Below are 19836 nucleotides of genomic sequence, written 5' to 3' on the forward strand. Positions count from 1 at the left end.
CACTTCACACTTATCTGGGTTGAAATCCATCTGCCACTTCTCAGACCAGTTTTGTATCCTATCAATTTCCCACTGTAACCTCTGACAGCCCTCCACACTATCCACATCACTCCCAACATTTGTGTCATCAGCAAACTTACTAACCCATCCCTCCACTTCTTCATCCTGATCATTTATGAAAATCACGTAGGGTCCCAGACAGATCTCCGAGGCACACCACTGGTCACCGACCTCCATGCAGAATATAAACCGTCTACAACCACACTTTGCCTTCTGTGGGCAAGCCAGTTCTGGATCCATAAAGCATTGTCCACTTGGATCCCATGCCTCCTTACTTTCTCAATAAGCCTTGCATGGGGTACCTTATCAAATGCTTTACTGAAATCCAAATACTCTACATCTCACACAAAATGCTGGTGGAACACAGCAGGCCAGGCAGCATCTACAGGGAGAAGAGCTGTCGACGTTTCGGGCCTAGACCCTTCGTCAGGACTAACCGAAAGGAAAGATAGTAAGAGATTTGAAAGTAGTGGGGGGAGGGGGAAATGCGAAATGATAGGAGAAGACCAGACGGGGTGGGATGAAGCTAAGAGCTGGAAAGGTGTTCGGCGAAAGTGATTCAGAGCTGGAGAAGGGAAAGGATCATGGGACAGGAGGCCTCAGGAGAAAGAAAGGAGGTGGGGGGAACACCAGAGGGAGATGGAGAACAGGCAAACAACTAAATATGTCAGGGATGGGGTAAGAAGGGGAGGAGGGGCATTAACGGAAGTTAGAGAAATCAATGTTCATGGTATCCGGTTGGAGGCTACCCAGCCGGTATATAAAGTGTTGTTTGTCCAACCTGAGTTTGGATTCATTTTGACAATAGAGGAGGCCATGGACAGACGTATCAGAATGGGAATGAGATGTGGAATTAAAATGTGTGGCCACTGTCCGCCAGAAAAAGCAGGATCTCCCGGTGACCACACATTTTAATTCCACATCCCATTCCCATTCTGATATGTCTATCCATGGCCTCCTCTATTGTCAAAATGAATCCAAACTCAGGTTGGAGGAACAACACGTTATATACCGGCTGGGTAGCCTCCAACCTGATGGCATGAACATTGACTTCTTACTCCTGACGAAGGGTCTCGGCCCGAAACGTCGACAGCTCTTCTCCCTATAGATGCTGCCTGGCCTGCTGTGTTCCACCAGCATTTTGTGTGTGTTGTTTGAATTTCCAGCATCTGCAGATTTCCTCGTGTTTACTCTACATCTACTGCTCTTCGTTCATCAGTGTGTTCAGTCACATCCTCAAAAAATTCAATCAGGCTTGTAAGGAACGGCATGCCCTTGAGAAAGCCATGTTGATTATTCCTAATCATATTATACCTCTTCAAATGTTCACAAATCCTGCCTCTCGGGATCTTCTCCATTAACTTAGCAATCACTGAATTAAGCCGCACTGGTCTTTAATTTCCTGGGCTATCTCTACTCCCTTTCTTTTATAAGAGAACAACATTCGCAACCCTCCAATCCTCCGGAACCTCTCCCGTCCCAATTGAGCCAGAGGCTCAGTAATCTCCTCCCTCGCCTCCCACAGTAGCCTAGGGAACATCGCATCCGGTCCCGGCAACTTATCCGACTTGATGTTTTCCAAAAGCTCCAGCACATCCTCTTCCTTAATATCTACATGCTCAAGCTTTTCAGTCCGCTGCAAGTCATCACTGCAATCACCAAGATCCTGTTCCATAGTGAATACTGAAGAAAAATATTCATTAAGTACGTCTGCTATTTCATCTGGTTCCATACACTGTTTCCCACTGTCGCACTTGATATGTCCTAATCCTTCACGCCTTATCCTCTTGCTCTTCACATACCTGTAGAATGCCTTGGGGATTTCCTTAATCCTGCCCGTCAAGACCTTCTTCTGGCCCATTCTGGTTCTCCTAACTTATTTATTAAGCTCCTTCCTGTTAGCCTTCTGATCTTCTCGATCTCTAACATCACCTCGCTCTCTAAATCTTCGTAAGTCTTTCTTTTCTTCTTGAAAAGATTTACTGCAGCATTTGTACACCACCGTTCCTGCACCCTACAATATGGCCAGTGATTTTTGTTCATCGAGATTCCGTATTGTTTGTCTGAACTCCTGTTAGTTTTTCTGGTTAATTTTTATAATAAATATTTACTCTTGTTTGAATTGCCGAAGTCTCTGTGATTCCTGTACGTCGGTTCGCTCGTGACCCAGACAGTGTCAAACCTCCCTACATCTCTCATCCTGCCTTGTGAATTAAAGGGCTGCGTTTCATTCCTCTTTTCCATCACAGGCTGTTCCTCTCAGCCACCACTTTATATTCCATGCATCAGGATATGCAGAATCCGGGTGTCGAGAGTCGTGTGAGGCTGGATCGCTCTGGGTGCCGGGGTCTTCGTGGGCAGCGAAATCGAGGCCCGGAGCGATACATTTCGGCAGAGCCCGGGTCGTAATGCGAGGTACGATCCGCTGTTTTGGACTATTTACACGCCGGCTCAGAGAGACTGAGGGGCTCCTCTCTCTGCGAAGCCACGGCTGCGAGACTCCCCTCGGCTGCAGTTCTTCGTGTCTGAAAACTTTGCGGCTGTTTTCCCCGCTAATAGAATGAACTGAGTCCCAAGGCTTTGGGCCTACTCCGGGCTGCTCCGGGGATTTGGATCCAAGGACTCAATGTGGCTCGTATTGGTGTTGTAGTTGCTCGCTTCCATTGATTGCATGATTTGTGTTTTCTTTTCCTCTTTCTCTATGAGCAGAGGGTTGCGGGGTTGGTATTTATTTTTTAATTCGGTTCTTTCGTGTTTCTTCCTTTGCGGCTGCCTATATGCAAACAAATCTCGAGGTTATATAATTTATACGTTCTTTGATAATAAATGTTCTTCGAATATTTGACCTGTTGAATACAGACCGACTCAATGGCAGTAATCATTTGATTGTTTCGTTCTTCATTTCAACGATTAGTCAATTACCCCTGCCATGAATTTAATTGCAGGCATCCATTGAGAAAATGAAGCGCGTCAGTCGCTGCCAAATGATGACACGGAGATACAGGTTGGCGATGAGGTCGTTTCGAAGCTCAGAGGCACAATATGTTCACGCTTGGAGTGTCAGACTCTACAACCAGGAACATTTCAGTTGAAATGCACATGGTCTGTGTGGTGGGGATCCTGATGGGGAAACGGGAAAGGTACATGGTCTGGGTGCTGTGCGTCCTGATGACGGTAACGGGAAAAGTACATGGTCTGGGTGGCGTGGGTCCTGATGACGGTAACGGGCAAAGTACATGGTCTGGGTGGTGGGTGTCCTGATGACTGTAACGGGAAAAGTACATGGTCTGGGTGGCGTGGGTCCTGATGGGATAACGGGAAAGGTACATGGCCTGGGTGGTGTGGGTCCTGATGACGTTATCGGGGAAAGTACATGGTCTGGGTGCTGTGGGTCCTTGACGATTGCCGTTCCTTTCCTGTGACCACGCTGCGTGTAGAAAATGGGGTAGCAACAACCCTACACAATGTTCCAATGCGATCTCAGCTATCACTTGTGTAACCGCAATATAACGTCCTAACGTTAATATTTAATACTCTGACTGATGAAACGGGTTCATCATGACTTTGAAGTTACTGTTGGCCAACCATGCCCTTGTGTTTTTAGTTTGGCGGTATTGACGGTAATAATGAAATAAACATTGTTCAGAAACAGGATGCTTCTGTGTGGTCGATGAAGTTCAACATCTTGAAATATTCGGTTAAATCCGGATACACAAGGATTTCCATTTGCCTTGTAACCCTGAAAGGTGATTCAATTTGGATTCGTCTATGACAAGGGCATTTTGTGAGAACATAGAACATTACAGCAGAGTACAGGCCGTTCAGCCCACAATGTTGTGCCTACCCTTTAACCTACTCTAAAATCAATCGACCCTTCCCCACTACATCAAAGTGTTCCTCGTTTCTGGCTGCGCCTTTATTTGTTGTTTTATTGTGCGATGTTGATCGGGCCGGAAGGATCTGCGGCCTGAGGTCATCAAACGACACGGCGCTGATGACGTGACCCGAACTGAACATTCCCTGTCAGTGACCTTTACCCTCACCTTTTGGACGGCTTGTTCTTTTTGCGTGTGGTGTGTTTGATGCTTTTTGGAATGGGTTCCATGGTGTTTCTTTGTTTCGTGACCACCAGCGGGAATACAAATCTCAGGCTGTATGCTACAGACATACTTTCATAATAAACCTACTTTGAACTTTGATCCTGGTGTTGAATACTGCATACATGCTTTGTGACAAATGTACTTTGAACTTTGAAATTGCAGGTGGCATGCAGGCCAACGGCAAAATGTTCTGCGGGACTCGTTGATGAGAACGAGGGGAAAATAAAACGGGACGGCTATAGGAGTGATGTAAATGGGCGGATAGTCACTGGAACTGACTCGGTGGACGCAGGGTTTGTTTCTCTGCTGCAACTCTCCATCAATCAATGACCCGAACCCAATAGGACCTGATCAAGCAATATCACACTTTAAATCCAATGACTGGGCTGGCATAGCACAAATGATCCCATTGTTGAATTACAATATTTCCTATCAAGTTATGCTTCATTGTTAACGGCCGCATGTTTGCTGGTGTCTCATTTGTATCGGTGAAATAATTGTATTGCAACACAATGAAGATGCCACGCTGCTGTCGTCATCTTTATTTCTCAATGCTAAATTTATCGGTATTGAACGATGTTGCAATTGAAGATTCCCAGAGGAGATCTCAGGGTTTATAACTGTGTTGCTCCCGGACGGAATGCGGATCCGGAGCTTCAATCAGAAAGGCCGTCAAAAGCGTGCGGGCCGAAAATGTTGGAAACATTTAACAGCGCCCGGAGGATCTGCTATTTGATCATTGCCATCATTGGTTTGCCCGGTAAGTGACTGGAAATGATGTGTTGTCAGCCAGTAATTTGCTCCGTTTTGTACCTGGAATTTTTGCCCGTTGATCCAGCGGTTAATCCCATGTCCCATCATATTATCAGCGGCATTATTCTGTTCAGATATTCCGAACAGCATTTGCTGTTTATTGCATTCTTTCAAATGAGACTAAACTTGAATTCTATTGTGTAAGGTGACAAACTCCACGCTCAATACCTAATTCAATGACGAGCGGCAAACGGTAGACCGTAAGACATCGATTCAAAACGGCGCCTCTCGGTCCTTTGAGTCTGCTCGGATAGTTAATTATGACTAACTGATGATCCCTCTCAACCCCATTCTCCAGACTTCAGCCCGTAACATTTCACGCCTTTACATAACACTTTAAATATCCCAAATAACTTGGTCTCCACAGCCGCATGTGGCAGAAAATTCCACAGATTCACCACCCTCTGGAAAACCATTTCTCCCACCGTCTTCATTCTAAAGAGACTTCTCTCTATTCTGAGTCCATGCACTCTGGTCCCAGGCTCCACCACTACAGACGACACCCTCTACACATCCACTCTATATAAACGTTCAATATTTGACCGTTTTCAGTAAGATCCTGCCCCCCCCCTCCGCATTATTTTAAACTCCAGCGAGTAAAGACCCGCCTCCATCACCCGATCCTGATACGTTAAACTTGTCATTACCCGGATCATTCCCGTGAAACTCCTCCGGACACTCTCCAATGCCATCGCGTTCTTTCGTCTGTATGGGGCCCCAAAACAGCTCTGAACGCGGTGTGACTGACGCCTTATAAACCTCAGCAGTACATACTTGAGTTTATATTCTGGTCCTCTCGAAATGAATCCTAACATCGATAAGTTCACCATTACCGGATCCTGCACCGAAGGCCCGTGGCCCCTCTGATTTCTGAATTTGCATCTTTGCGTCCCATCGTAGGATCAGCAACAGTGTTTTGTTAAGATATTGTGAGTAATATTCACTGTTCATTCCTTTCTTTCAATTGAGAGTAACTATGAAATTATTATTGTAAAAATGACAGTTTCCACGTACTCGATCGGACTCACGGTCGGGTAGCAGACATGTTGCTGCCTGTATCAGGACCGTCTGTCGGTGCCGGTCATCAGTCTCTGAAGCGGTCTCCATTCGTATATTCTGCATACACAGTAACATAATTGCTCCAGTGAAAACGGTGTTTTATAGGGACAAGAATTATAGGACCCGGTTATGTGTAAGCAGGGCTTGAGAAACAGAACTCAGTCTGGTGTCAAGAGGCAGAGCAGATAACCACGAGGAAATCTTCAGATGCTGGAAATTCAGACAACACAGAAAAAATGCTGGCGAAACGCAGCAGGCCAGGCAGCATCTATAGGGAGAGGCGCTGTCGATGTTTCGGGCCGAGACCCTTCGTCAGGACCAGATAACACTTCGTCAGAGCAGATAACCAGTTGATTAAAACAAGGGGTGGCAATGTGCACCGGGTGAGTAGGGTCTCTCACTGACGAAGTCACCCGGCGTTCCGAACAGTCGGCGGAGTTTATTAAATAATCCATTCTCTTTTATTCTTCACAGTGAATTTGGTGGCGATCGCTATCCTGTCCCGGGGAAAGTGCGGCCTCTCCAGCTGCACCACTCGCTACTTGGTTGTCATGGCAGCAGCGGACATGCTGGCTGTCGTCACCGCCGTCATACTCATGCGAATCAGCTATTACTTTCCCGGATCATACCTGGACAGGTATCCCACCTGTAACATTAACTTTTTCCTGATGTGCGCGGCCAGGGACTGTTCCGTCTGGTTCACCGTCGCATTCAGCTTCGACCGCTTTGTCCTCATTTGTTGCCAGAAGCTGAAAACAAAATACTGCACCTTGAAAACTGCGGCGGCGGTTCTGGCGATAACCGGCGTCCTGCTGTGTCTGAAAAAACGTCCCCTTCTATTTCTCTTCCGAACCCAAATTTATCATTGATAAAGTACCGTGGTTCTGTAAACGGAAGCGGGTTTATTACACCGACCCGCTGTGGGTGGGGTTCAGGATGTTTGATAAGGTCGTGACCCCCCTGCTGCCTTTCGCTTTTATTTTGCTGTTCAATGTTCTGACGGTCAGACACGTTTTACTGGCCAGTCGTGTGCGGAAGGCCCTGAGGGGTCAGAGCAAAGGGCAGAATCAAAGTGACCCGGAGATGGAGAGCAGGAGGAGGTCGATGATCTTACTGTTTACTATATCTGGCAGCTTTATCCTTCTGTGGTTAACAACTGTCCTTGACTTCTTATATTACAACATCGCCGGAACAACTCCCAGCCAGTACAACAATTCCGAGTTCATCTTTGCACATGTCGGATATATGCTACAGAACTTCAGTCTGTGCACCAACACTTTCATTTATGGGGTGACTCAATCGAAGTTCAGGCAGGAGTTTGTCAACGCCGTGAAGTATCCGGTTAACTCCGTCCTCCGAATTATTAAGAAATAAAATCTCGTAGTGCTGTCCCTACTGGGAGAGTGGGGAATTGAGGAGAGGATTATTGAATTAACTGAAAAAAATAAATGCTCCAAAAATGTTCTTGGCATAAACTCAAGAGAGAAAAATGTTACTCCGTTAATAACATAGTGACTGACAACTAAAATAAAATCCTTTCTTTTTCAATCTTTTTATTAAGTTTTTCAAAAGTAAATACTTAATGATCATGGTAGTGTCAAGCGAGTGGGATTAGATTGTTGGTAATTAATATATGAAAGAAAAAGCTATAAATAGCACCAATATAATTGACCTCCCAAACCCTTGATAGCCAAAATAGAAAAAAATAAAAAGATGGGGAAAAAAACCAAAATTGAAATCGAAAAACATCTAAACCAAACTAAAACAAAACGAAACAAAGCTGGGCTATTCAATTATATCAAATAATATCATTAATGTCGTTAACTCCGCTCCCCTACTCAACTCAATGAATAAAATAAAGGGATCAGAGAAGGTCAGATTACATTCTATGAAAGTATTGACTAAAAGGCCTCCAAGTTTCTGCAAATTTAACCGAGGGGTCAAATGTGACACTTCTAATTTTTTCTAAATTTAAACAAGATATGGTTTGGGAGAACCATTGAGATGTGGTTAGAGGATTAATTTCTTTCCAGTTCAATAGCCATTAAGGAGGCAGATGCAATCATCTGCCGAGCTTCAGAGGGCAGATCGATCATTGGTAAATCAAAAATTGCCGTAATTGGATGAGGTTGTAAATCCATATGTAAAATTGTAGAAAATATATCAAAAATATCTTTCCAAAACTTTTCCAAGAGAGGGCAAGATCAAAATATATGAGTCAAAGAGGCTAGCTCAGAATGACATCTATCACAGATCGGATTTATATGAGAATAAAATCGAGCTAACTTACCTTCGGACCTATGTGCCGTATGTACCACTTTAAATCGAATCAACGCAAGTTTAGCACAAACAAAAAAGAACTGATTATTTTACAAATTTTTATATCTTTTCTAAGCGGTACCGATCTTTATTCCTTAATCTTTTTTTGATACTATTGACCCTAAAATTTCTTTTTATATATGGCCGAATAAAAATCTTAGGCTGAGTAAAAAATATTTGCAGAAATCCAAAAAGATTGGTGGCTTGGCTTTGCCGAATTTAAGATTTTATTACTAGGCAATTAATATTCGATATTTAATATTTTGGACACATGAAGTGCATTTGAAAGTTAGTCCTCATTGGTTGACCAAACTCAGGCGGCTGGAAACGGCTCCAGACGCCCCTTGGACGAAATGTGTTGAGCGGCCACTCAATCTGTCCTGAACCGCCGTTTGGCTCCTTAAAAAGTTACGAGCCCATGGTAGTACAGGGAAGAGTCTATCATGGATAAAGCCGAGCTGATTAGCTGGAGACAAAGTGTGGGAATAAAGGCAGCCTTAAGTGGCTGGCTGCCGCTGATTATTGGTGATCCACAGGGGTCTATGTCGGGACTGATTCTGTTCAGGTTATTTCAGTTGTTTGGATGATAAATTGATGGCTTTCTTGCGGAGGTTTACAGACTATATGAAAATAGATGGAGGGGCAGGTAGATTTGAGAAAGTAGGGAGCAGGTCAATAGAGCGAGGGGTTTAGATGGGGTGGCGTTTGATAGTATGTAGATAAACCTACAAGAGGAGAAGCTGGACTTGATCTGGTATTGGGAAATGAACCAGGTCAGGCGTCAGATCTCTCAGTGGGAGAGCATTTTGGAGATAATGACCAAAATTCTCTTTCCTTCTATTGGAGAGGGTTAGGAACAGACAAATTAGGAAGGAGATTAATTGGAGTAAGTGGAAATTTGAGTCTATCTGGCAGGACCTTGGAAGCATAAATTGGGAGCAGATATTCTCAGGGAAACGTACGAAAGAATTGTGGCACAGGGAAAGGATGGTAGGCTACAGGAAACGTGGATAACTAAGGCTGTTGTAAATCTAGTCAAGAGACGAAGAACTTACAAAAGGTTCAAAAAGCTAGGGAATGATAGAGATCTAGAAGATTATAAGGCTTATAAGGCTTAAGAGAGAAATTAGGAGAGCCAGAATGGAACAAGAGAAGGCCTTTGCGGTCAGGATTAAAGAAACCACAAGGCATTCTACAAGTACGTGAAGAGCAAGAGGATAGGAAGTGGGAGAATAGGACCAATCAAGTGTGACAGTGGAAACGTGTGTATGGAACCGGAGGAGATGGCAGAGGTACTTAATGAATACTTTGCTTCAGTATTCACTGCGGAAAAGGATCTTGGCGCTTGTAGGAAAGACTTACAGCGGACTGAAAAGCTTGAGAATGTAGATATTAAGAGATCGGATGTAGTGGAGCTTTTGCAAAGCATCGAATTGGATAAGTCACCGGGACCGGACGAGATGTCCCACAAGCTACTGTGGGAGGCGAGGATGAAGGTTGCTGAGCCTCTGTCGATGATCCCTGAATCACCAATGGGGGCGGGAGAGGTTCCGGAGGATTGGAGGGTTGAGGATGTTGTTTCATTATTCAAGAATGGGAATAGAAATAGCCCAGCAAGTTATAGACCAGTGAGTCCTACTTCGGCGGTGGGCAAGTTGATGGAGAAGAACCTGAGAAGCAGGATCTCTGAACATTTGGAGAGTGATAATATGATTAGGGGTAGTCAGCATAGATTTGCGAAAGGCAGGTCGTGACTTACCAGCCTGATTGATTTTGTGAGGAAGTAACTAAACACATTGATGAACGTAGAGCAGTAGATATAGTGCATATGGATTTCAGCAAGGCATTTGATAAGATACCCCATACAAGGCTTATTGAGAAAATAAGGAGACATGGGATCCAAGGGGACCTTGCTTTGTGGATCCAGAACTGGCTTCCCCACAGAAGGCGAAGTGTGGTTGTAGTCGGGTCATATTCTGCATGGAGGTCGGTGACCAGTGGTGTGCCTCGGGGATTTGTTCTGGGACCTTAACTCTTCGTGATTTTTATAAATGACCCGGATGAGGAAGTGGAGGGATGGGTTAGTAAATTTGCTGATGACATAAATGGTGGAGATGCTGTGGATAGTGTGGAGGGTTGTCAGAGGTTACAGTGGGACATTGATAGGATGCAAAACTGGGCTGGATTGGGGGGTATGTCTTATGAGTATAGGTTGAATGAACTCGGCCTTTTCTCTTTGGAGAGACGGAGGATGAGAGGTGACCTGATAGAGGTGTATAAAATGATCACAGGCATTGATCTTGTGGATAGTAAAAAGTTTTTTTTTCCCCAGGACTGGAGTGGCTAACACGAGGGGCACAGTTTTAAAATCCTTGGAGGTAGACACAGAGGAGATGTCAGGGGCAGGTTTTTTAAGCAGAAAGTAGTCGGTGCGTGGAATGGGCTGCCAGCGACGGTGGTGAAGACGGATAGTTGCATGGAGGTTAGAGAAACAGAGGGCTATGGGTAATCTCAGTAAATTCTAAGGTGGGGCATGTTCGGCACAGCTTTGCAGGCTGAAGAGCCCACAAAGCTCTAGGGTTTCTACGTTTCTACAGAATGACAGATTTGGAGAATGGGTAAAGAAATGGCAGTTGGGATACGGTGTCGGGAAATGAATGGTCATAACCTTTGGTAGAAGAAATGAAAAAAGTGACTATTGTCTAAATGGAGAGAAAATTCAAGTTAAATCTGATGTGCGACAGGACTTGGGAGTCCTTGTGCAGGTCCGCTAAAGTTTAATTTGCAGGTCGAGTCTGTGGTGTGGAAGGCAAATGCAATGTCGCACTCATTACAAGAGAACTGGAATAATAAAGTCAGGATGTAATGCTGAGACTTTACAAAGCACTGGTGAAGCCTCACTGGGAGTATTGTGAACAGTTCTCGGTCCCTTACCTTCCCTTAGATCTGAAACTGCAGAGGGTTCAACGAAGGTTCACAAAAGTGAATCCGGGATTGAATGGCTTGTCATATGAAAAGCGTTTAATGGCTCTGGGACTGTTCTCGATGGAATTCAAAAGAACAAATGGTGACCTCTCTGAAACCTATCCAATGCTGAAAGGCTTTGCTGGAGTGGATGTGGTGAGGCTGTTTCCTGTGGTGAGAGAGTCTAAGACCAGTTTGGGGCTGAGAAGAAAATTGGATCAGCCACGATGAAATGGCGGTGTGGACTCGATGGTCAAATAGCCTAATTCTGCTCCTATATCGTTTGGTCTTATGGTCTAATATTCTCATTGCTGGAAGAACGCCGCTCGACATTTTCACTCATTAACGTGTCACATTTTCCATTCTTTGGAGTTTCGCAATTAATGCAAACAAATGAAAATCCCAACAGGGAATTGGCTCGGCTGATGCTTTTTTCAAAACACACAATTCTAAAATGACTGTTCTTAACTGTTGAAGCCTCCATGTCCCCTTGGAGATCTCAGTGGCTATAAAAACTTTGAGATTGTGGAGCCTCGAAGTTTCATTCGGAAAGGGTTACCTGCAGTGGCATTCATCATTAAAGGTCCAACCCCCACCCACATCCAGGATGTGTCCGGTTCTCATTTCTATCATCATAGCGGTCTGCGTGTTTCTAAAAAATGAGCGGCTCCTCCGTCATTGGTTGATGAGATATTTGTGTTAACAGTCAGGTGTACCGGTGTCCCTCATAGAGTGGACACCAAGTGTATGTTGTGTGCTCTAACACGATTTCATTACTTCCCCCGTTCTGATCCCGGCTCTCTCCCTCCAGTGAATTTAGTGGCGATTGCCATCCTGTCCCGGGGAAAGTGCGGTCTCTCCACCTGCAACACTCGCTACCTGGTCGCCATGGCGGCAGCGGACTTGATGCTGATCCTCACCGAGGTTATTCTGTACCGGATCAACTTCCATTATTTCCCGGAGTGCTTCCTCAACATAACCCCGGTGTGCAGTGTCATCACCGTGCTGCGTCGCTCCGCCGCCGACTGCTCCGTCTGGTTCACCGTCACTTTCACACTCGATCGGTCTGTTGCCAGCGGCTGAAAACAAAATATTGCACCGGGGAGACTGCGGCGGTGGTCCTGGGGACAACCGGCGTCCTGCTGTGTCTGAAAAATGTCCTCTACTATTTCACGTATGTACCCAGAGTGATCATCGACAATGTGCCGCGGGGCTGCTATCCAATGATCGCTTTCTTTACCGAACCAGGCTGGATGGGGTATGACTGGTTCAACACGGTTTTAACCCCGCTCCTCCCTTTCGCTGTCATTCTGCTGCTCAACGCTCTGACAGTCAGGCACATTTTGGTGGCCAGCCGGGTCCGGAAGTTGGCTGCGGGATCAGAGCAGTGGGGAGACCCGCAGCGACCCGGAGATGGAGAGCAGGAGGAGGTCTATAGTTTTACTCTTCACCCTCTCCGGCAGCTTCATCCTCCTGTGGCTGCCGCACGTCGTGGAATTCGTCTACTATCAGATCACAGGGACGGCGGGGGGCCGGGAGGAACGACTCGCAGTTCATCTTTCCGCTGCTCGGGTTTATGCTGCGGACCGTCATCAGCTGCACCAACACGTTCATTTACGCGGCGACGCAGTCCAGGTTCCGGGAGCAGCTGAAGAGCGCGGCGGTGTATCCGGTCACCTCGCTGCTGCGGGTCATCGGCGCCTCGGCCACCTGAGCGACCCCGGGATCACCTGTCCGGCCCCCGGGCTTCTGAAGGCCCACGCACCGAACAACCGCAGCAAAGTGCGGGGAGGCCAGTCTGCCCTTGGCAATACCTGGAGAACACAGCACAGCACAGACCCCTCGGCACACGATGTCGTGCCGACCTTCAAACGTACGCCAAGACCAACCTAACCCTCCCTCGCTACAAGCAAGAGAAAATCTGCAGACGCTGGAAATCCGAGCAACACACACACAATGCTGGAGGAACTCAGCAGGCCAGGCAGCATCTATGGAGAAGAGTACAGCCGACGCTTCGGGCCGAAACCCTTCGGCAGGACTGGACATGTATCTGCTTGTCATTTCTGTATGTCGCTGTGAGGTTCATAAATTCCTCTAATATATCTGCCTCGGTGACGAGTTGAGTCCCGATCTCCATTTTATGGTCTGATAGAGAAGACCGGGGAGTGGGGCTGAGATGGGGGAAACGGATCAGCCTCGATTGAATGGTGGAGCAGACTCGATGGGCCAAATGGCCTAATTCTACTCCTATGCCTTATGGTCCACTGTTCCCATGGTCATATATGTGACGTTTGTAAATAACTTGACGATGTGACCCCCAGGTTTGGAGTCCACACCGAGACCATAAGGCAACGGAGCAGAATGAGGCCATTCCGCCCATCACCGCCATTCTATCTTGGCTATTCATCCCGATCCCATTCTCCTCATTCCGTTCACGCTGCTTCTCATCAGGAACCTATCAACCTCCGGTGAAAGTCGGGACCACTTTCCATCGTATCGGGACATGTTGGACTTTGAAGGGTGTCATTGACATCCCGCCTCACGGTGGGTACAGCACAGAATGATCGGCCCGGTCTCTCATCCTCCGTTCGGACAGACAACTGGCGAACAGACCGGCTCGCATCGTCGCCATGAAACGAACTCCTCTCCATAGATAAAACGGTCAGACTGCGCACCGTGGGGTCTCACAAAGGCCCTGTGGGGCTGCGCTGGGACTTTCCTGTACGCCTTCCCTCTTGCAATAAAGCATGGCCTCCCACATGTCTCCCCAAGTGCTCGCTGCTTCTGAATCCTTATCAGCCCGGATTAAGGGACTGGTTAGGAAGGGATGACTATTCATTCCTCTCCATAGATGCTGCTGCCCGACATGCTGAGATCCGCCAGCATTTAGTGCGTGTTACTCTGGGTTTCCGGTGTCTGCAGAATCTCTTGTGTCACCTGAATCCCTGCCTCGTGTACACGGACACTCCGGTCCCATTTCCTTTTCGTGACCCATTTCCCTTACGTCATTAATAATCTGGTTTCTAGTTTATAAGAATGAAGACTGACGTCTCAGTTATCACCGTCCACATCTGGTACACATCTGCCCGTTCACTAGTCCTGAATGGACCGTATCGGAGACGGTATGCGTCCTGCTCACTGCTCCCCATCGCACCAGCAACAGTGTAGTTTCATGCCGTCCGCAGACAGGCAATGTGTCCACAACATGACCCGGTAGTGGAGCGGTTTGCGTCCTGCTCACTGCTCCCCATCGCACCAGCAACAGTGTAGTTTCATGCCGTCCGCAGACAGACAATGTGTCCACAACATGACCCGGTAGTGGAGCGGTTTGCGTCAGGCTATTCGAGCGGCCGCTGTAAGATCGGGACTCAATTTCCACTGCTCACTGAAAGGAGTTTGTACGTTCTACCCCCGACCGCCTGGGATTCCTCCGGGTAATCCGGTTTCCTCCCACGTTGCAATGACGTACTGGTTCGGGTTGATGAGTTGCTGGTACGCTATGTTGGTGCTGGACACTTGCGGGCTGTCCCCAGCACAATATTCACTGATTCAATTTGACACCGATGACGAATTTCACCTGAAGTTTAGATGTAGAAGAGACAAATAAATCTAATCTTTAAACACTGTACTGAAGCTTCAAAGTTATCGCCGTACTCTGCGAACAACTGTGCTGGGGAACGAACCCCGTGAACCCCAACTTGTCACTTCCTTCCATCCAGCAAATGGCCCGCATCTCCCTCTTCCCTGCTTCGGCCCTGTCACCTGACAATGCCCCGTGTGGGTTCGTATTCAATGCCACAATCCATGCCAGACTCCTTTAGGGAGACTTACCAAAATCCTTTTGAAAGTCCAAATGCATTAAACCACCGCGTCTATTTCACATTTCACCCTTAACCCATGACCTCTGGCTCCAACCACATTAGAAAAGACCTGCTTCCACTAACCCTGTCTATACGCCTCATAATTCTGTACACCTGGGTTGCTCCAATTCCCCGGGTTTCTCGGTTCCTTTGTGAAACTACATTTCCCACACTCTGCTCGGCAGAAACGTCCCCGGAGGTCAGAGAAATTTGGAAGATGGTCATCCACTCAAACACTATTTCCCATGTTCCCGTTGTGTATCTCGCTTCAATGGAGAGAGAATGACACTCAGGACACCTGTTCCTATCGATAGAGCTGATTTTCAGTAATACAAGAACACAGGAGCAGGAATTGGCCACACAGCTTCACATCGATTCCCATCCATTCCAATTCTACGCCAGTCCAAATCCCTCATAGAGTTATAGAGTGACGTTGCACCAGAGAACGGAAGCAGACCCTTCGGCTTATCTAGTCCATGCCGCCCTTCTGTCTAGTTCCACCCACCCGCACTCGGAACTTAGCCTTCCGCACCTCTCCCATCCACATACCTATCCAAAATTCTCTTAATTGTTATAATTCTACCTGCATGTCGTTCCAAGCTCGCCACAACCTCTGGATGAAGACGTTAAACTTGAATATTTCACCGTCCACTCTAAAGCTTTGATCTCGAGCTGTCGTCTCGCCCAACCTGAGGGGAAAAGCCTGCAGGAATTCGCCTTGTCTGTCGCCCTCATAATTTTCTATTCATCTAAATATCTCCTCTCATTCTCCTACGCTCCACTGACGGAAATTCTAAAATGTCTCATTCAGGGGGCTCGTCCGGGATTTGAACCCGGGACCTCTCGCATGCTTGTAAATTCAGACCCAAAGCGAGAATCATACCTCTAGACCAACGAGCCCGTTCTGTATTTATGACATAAAACTGATGCCTTTCACTTACTCAATCTCCTTCCTCAAAGCATCTAGTGGTAATTTTACCACCAAATTAGTTCAAAGAGCAAAGACCAGTACAGCACACTACAGGCCCTTCGGCCCATGATGCTGTGCCTACCTGTGTAAACCTACTCTGCCATCAATATGACAATTCCCTCCTACACAGCCCACAATCTGCTATTTTCACGACATCCACCTGTCTGTCCAAGTATCTTTTTAATGTCCCTATTGTGTCAGCCACCAGCATCCCGGCAGTGCGTTCCCAGAACTCACCACATCGTTCAAAATAAAAACAACTTTCCTCTCAGCTAAACTTTCCTCCACACATCCACACAAAGGACACGAGTGTCCTTTCATATTGGCCGCTGCCACCCTGATGAAAATGGTGTTGTCGTCCACCCTGTGTCTCCTGTAATCTCATACACCGGCATCACGCTCTGCAGCTTTGAAGAGAAATGTTCCAGCTCGTTCAGCCTTCCCTCACAACACGTGCTCTAATCCAGGGAACATCCCGCTGAACGTCCTCTGCACCTTCTTGAAGTATTTCTAAATGTTTTTCCCCACACCTCCCCCCAGACAGTTATACCGCTCAACCATTCTATGTAGAACCACCACCGCTCCCCGAAGCGCCCTCTATCTATCACCCCAGTCACGGCACCACAATGTAAATACCGTAAACTACATTTCTATCAAGTTGTTTACATTGTAAATACACGCTGGTGTCTTTGTTATTTTTGCACATTCTGTTCTAAATCCGTACTGTAATCACGAACGTTATTTATATAATTGTTTACGCTTTATCATCGGTAAATGTTGTTTTTGTTGCATGCCATCCCAACACACCACGTCAGCTTACGAATACACGTAAATGTATCGGGGAAAACATTGATCCCTGATCGCTGACGTTTCCTATAACGGGACGAGCTGAACTGAACACAATACTCAAGTGCGTTCCAACTGGAGTCTGACAGAGTTACGTTACCTCGCGGTACTTGACCTCAATCTCTGACCAATGAAGGTTAGCGCACCACGTGACTTCAGAACCATCCTCTCAACCTGCGCCGAATGTGTAACATGGGTCTAGTGTTGTTTGGGTGTCAATTATAGTTGTCCCAGTTACTGGTGAGAATCAACGGTTAATTCTTCCCTTCTTCTCTATCCAGCGAGTGTTTAGAAGAGTGCACAGTTCCTTTAAAGCAAACGGAAAAAACGAACAGCTGGGGAACTGGAGAGAAGAGAATGGTTAATGGAGAATGGTCAGCGTTGGGGGGAGGGGGTCGAGATATACAGTATGCATTTACTCTGCAGTGTAAGGCGGCCAGCACCTCATCTTTTGCAACGTGCGTGTGGTTCAAGGCAGCACCGTCTTCTTCCCTGAATTTCCTTGCTTCCATATATCCTCCATGCTAAATTCAGCTGGGATGTATTCATCTGACACCTCGCCCATTCCCTCGGGCTCCACACAGACGGCCGGACAGATCCACTCACTCTTTGATCATGCATTTACCCCAATATGTTTATACAATCCCAGAGGATTCTCCTCTGCCTTTCCTGATAGATCGTTGCCGTGTCCTCTTTTTACAATATATTTATATAATCCCAGAGGATTCTCCTCTGCCTTTCCTGATAGATCGTTGCCGTGTCCTCTTTTTACAATATATTTATATAATCCCGGAGGATTCTCCTCTGCCTTTCCTGATAGATCGTTGCCAGGCCGTCTTTTTACAATATATTTATATAATCCCGGAGGATTCTCCTCTGCCTTTCCTGATAGATCGGTGACGTGTCCTCTTTTTACAATATATTTATATAATCCCGGAGGATTCTCCTCTGCCTTTCCTGATTGATCAGAGACGTGTCCTCTTTTTACAATATATTTATATAATCCCGGAGGATTCTCCTCTGCCTTTCCTGATTGATCAGTGACGTGTCCTGTTTTTACAATATATTTATATAATCCCGGAGGATTCTCCTCTGCCTTTCCTGATAGATCGGTGACGTGTCCTCTTTTTACAATATATTTATATAATCCCGGAGGATTCTCCTCTGCCTTTCCTGATTGATCAGAGACGTGTCCTCTTTTTACAATATATTTATATAATCCCGGAGGATTCTCCTCTGCCTTTCCTGATTGATCAGTGACGTGTCCTGTTTTTACAATATATTTATATAATCCCGGAGGATTCTCCTCTGCCTTTCCTGATTGGAAACAAGATGTCTATTTACCAGAAAATAAAATCAGCCTGTTCTCAACCATAAACCCCGTCAAAACCCCGGCTAACCGCTCTCAAATTGGCCCCGCACGAAATTAACACCTTAACTTGTGGAAAAGCCCTATCTTTTTGCAGAACTATTTCAGCCTGGTGGAATTATGCTCACTGGTCGCAAAATGGTCTGTTATTGACTCTTCAAGGCATTTGCCCTTAAAGATAAAATATAAAGATTAGCGTTAATTGTCACATATCATAGAGCAACTATTAGTGGGAAGATAGAGGATTGGGAAGCTGTTAAAAACCAACAGAAAGCAGCTGAAGAGATAAAAGATGAAATATGAAGGTCAGCTGGCTGATAATATCAAAGATGATACCGAATGTGTTTTACTTTCAGATATAAACAAAGTTACAGAGAGGTGAGAGTGTATATCGGACCACTGTAAAGTGACACTGGAGAGTTAGAAATGGGGAAACAATGAAATGGCGGACGAACTTGATAACTATCCTGCACCAGGCCTCCCGGTGGAAGACACGAACAGAATGACAGAAATCCGAGAGAGTTTGGGGACAGAAATGAATGAGGTTTCCATTACTAAGGAGGAGCTGCTTGGGAAGCTGAAGGTTCTGAAGTTAGACTAGTCACCCGGACCTGATGGACGACACCCAGATTTCTGAAAGAGGTAGGTGGAGGGGTTGTGGAGACGGTAGTAATGATCGCTCAGGAATTGCCCTTAACCTGTGACCTCTAGTTCCAACCTCAGACGAAAGGTCCTGCTTGCATTAACCCTGTCTATACCCCTCATCATTGTGTACAACCTGGTTTACTCCTATTCCCCGGGTTCCCAGTTCCTTTGTGAAACAACGAGGTTACGTTTGCCACACTCGGCTCGGCAAGAACGTCTCCAGACGGCAGAGACATTTTGGAAGACGGTCATCTACTGAAATACTATTTTCCATGGTCACTATCTTTATTTCATTCCAATGTAGAGAGTATGACTACTAACATTTGTTAGTATTTGTCCTGAATGTCAGTAACACAGGAACAAAAGAATATGGGGCAGGAGTTGGCCACCAGCTGCCTAACACTTCCCACCCACTCCATTTATATCCTGACCCGATTCCCGCATGGATTATAGAGTCAAAGAGCACTGCAGAACAGAAGCGGGCCTTTCGGCCCATCTAGTCCATACCAGCCGTCTGACTAGTTCCATCCACCCGCTCCAAGAACATAGCCTTCCAAATCCCTCGCATTCAAACTTCTCTTAATTGTTACAATTCAATCTGCATCTCGTTCCACTCTCGGGATATCCTCTGAGCGAAGACGTTCCCCCAACGATTCCGCTTGAATATATAACTTTTCATATTCAACCTGTGACTTCGAGTTGTCAATCTGAGGGGGAAACCCTGCTGACGTTGAAGTTATCTATATCCCTCATGGTTTTGTTTACCACTAAACATCTCGCCTCATTCTCCTGCGCTTCACTGAATGAAGTCCTAAAACGTGTTATTCAGAG

General features: G+C 46.3%; 1 protein-coding gene and 1 non-coding gene across 2 annotated transcripts; one reads left to right on the top strand and one right to left on the bottom strand.

Annotated features, from left to right (window-relative positions):
* The first annotated feature begins 4736 nt into the window (after positions 1 to 4736).
* Positions 4737 to 6901, top strand: LOC132390596 (probable G-protein coupled receptor 142). Its single transcript, XM_059963201.1, has 2 exons — positions 4737 to 4920; positions 6507 to 6901. The coding sequence occupies exons 1-2, from the start codon at positions 4737 to 4739 to the stop codon at positions 6899 to 6901; spliced, it is 579 nt and encodes a 192-aa protein (XP_059819184.1).
* Positions 6902 to 15987: 9086 nt separating this feature from the next.
* Positions 15988 to 16075, bottom strand: trnap-ugg (transfer RNA proline (anticodon UGG)). The gene is given in 2 exon segments: positions 15988 to 16023; positions 16040 to 16075. It is a non-coding gene; the product is annotated as a tRNA-Pro (tRNA).
* Positions 16076 to 19836: the final 3761 nt, after the last annotated feature.

The sequence above is a fragment of the Hypanus sabinus genome, unplaced genomic scaffold (assembly GCF_030144855.1).
Source record: "Hypanus sabinus isolate sHypSab1 unplaced genomic scaffold, sHypSab1.hap1 scaffold_980, whole genome shotgun sequence".
Lineage (NCBI taxonomy): Eukaryota > Metazoa > Chordata > Chondrichthyes > Myliobatiformes > Dasyatidae > Hypanus > Hypanus sabinus.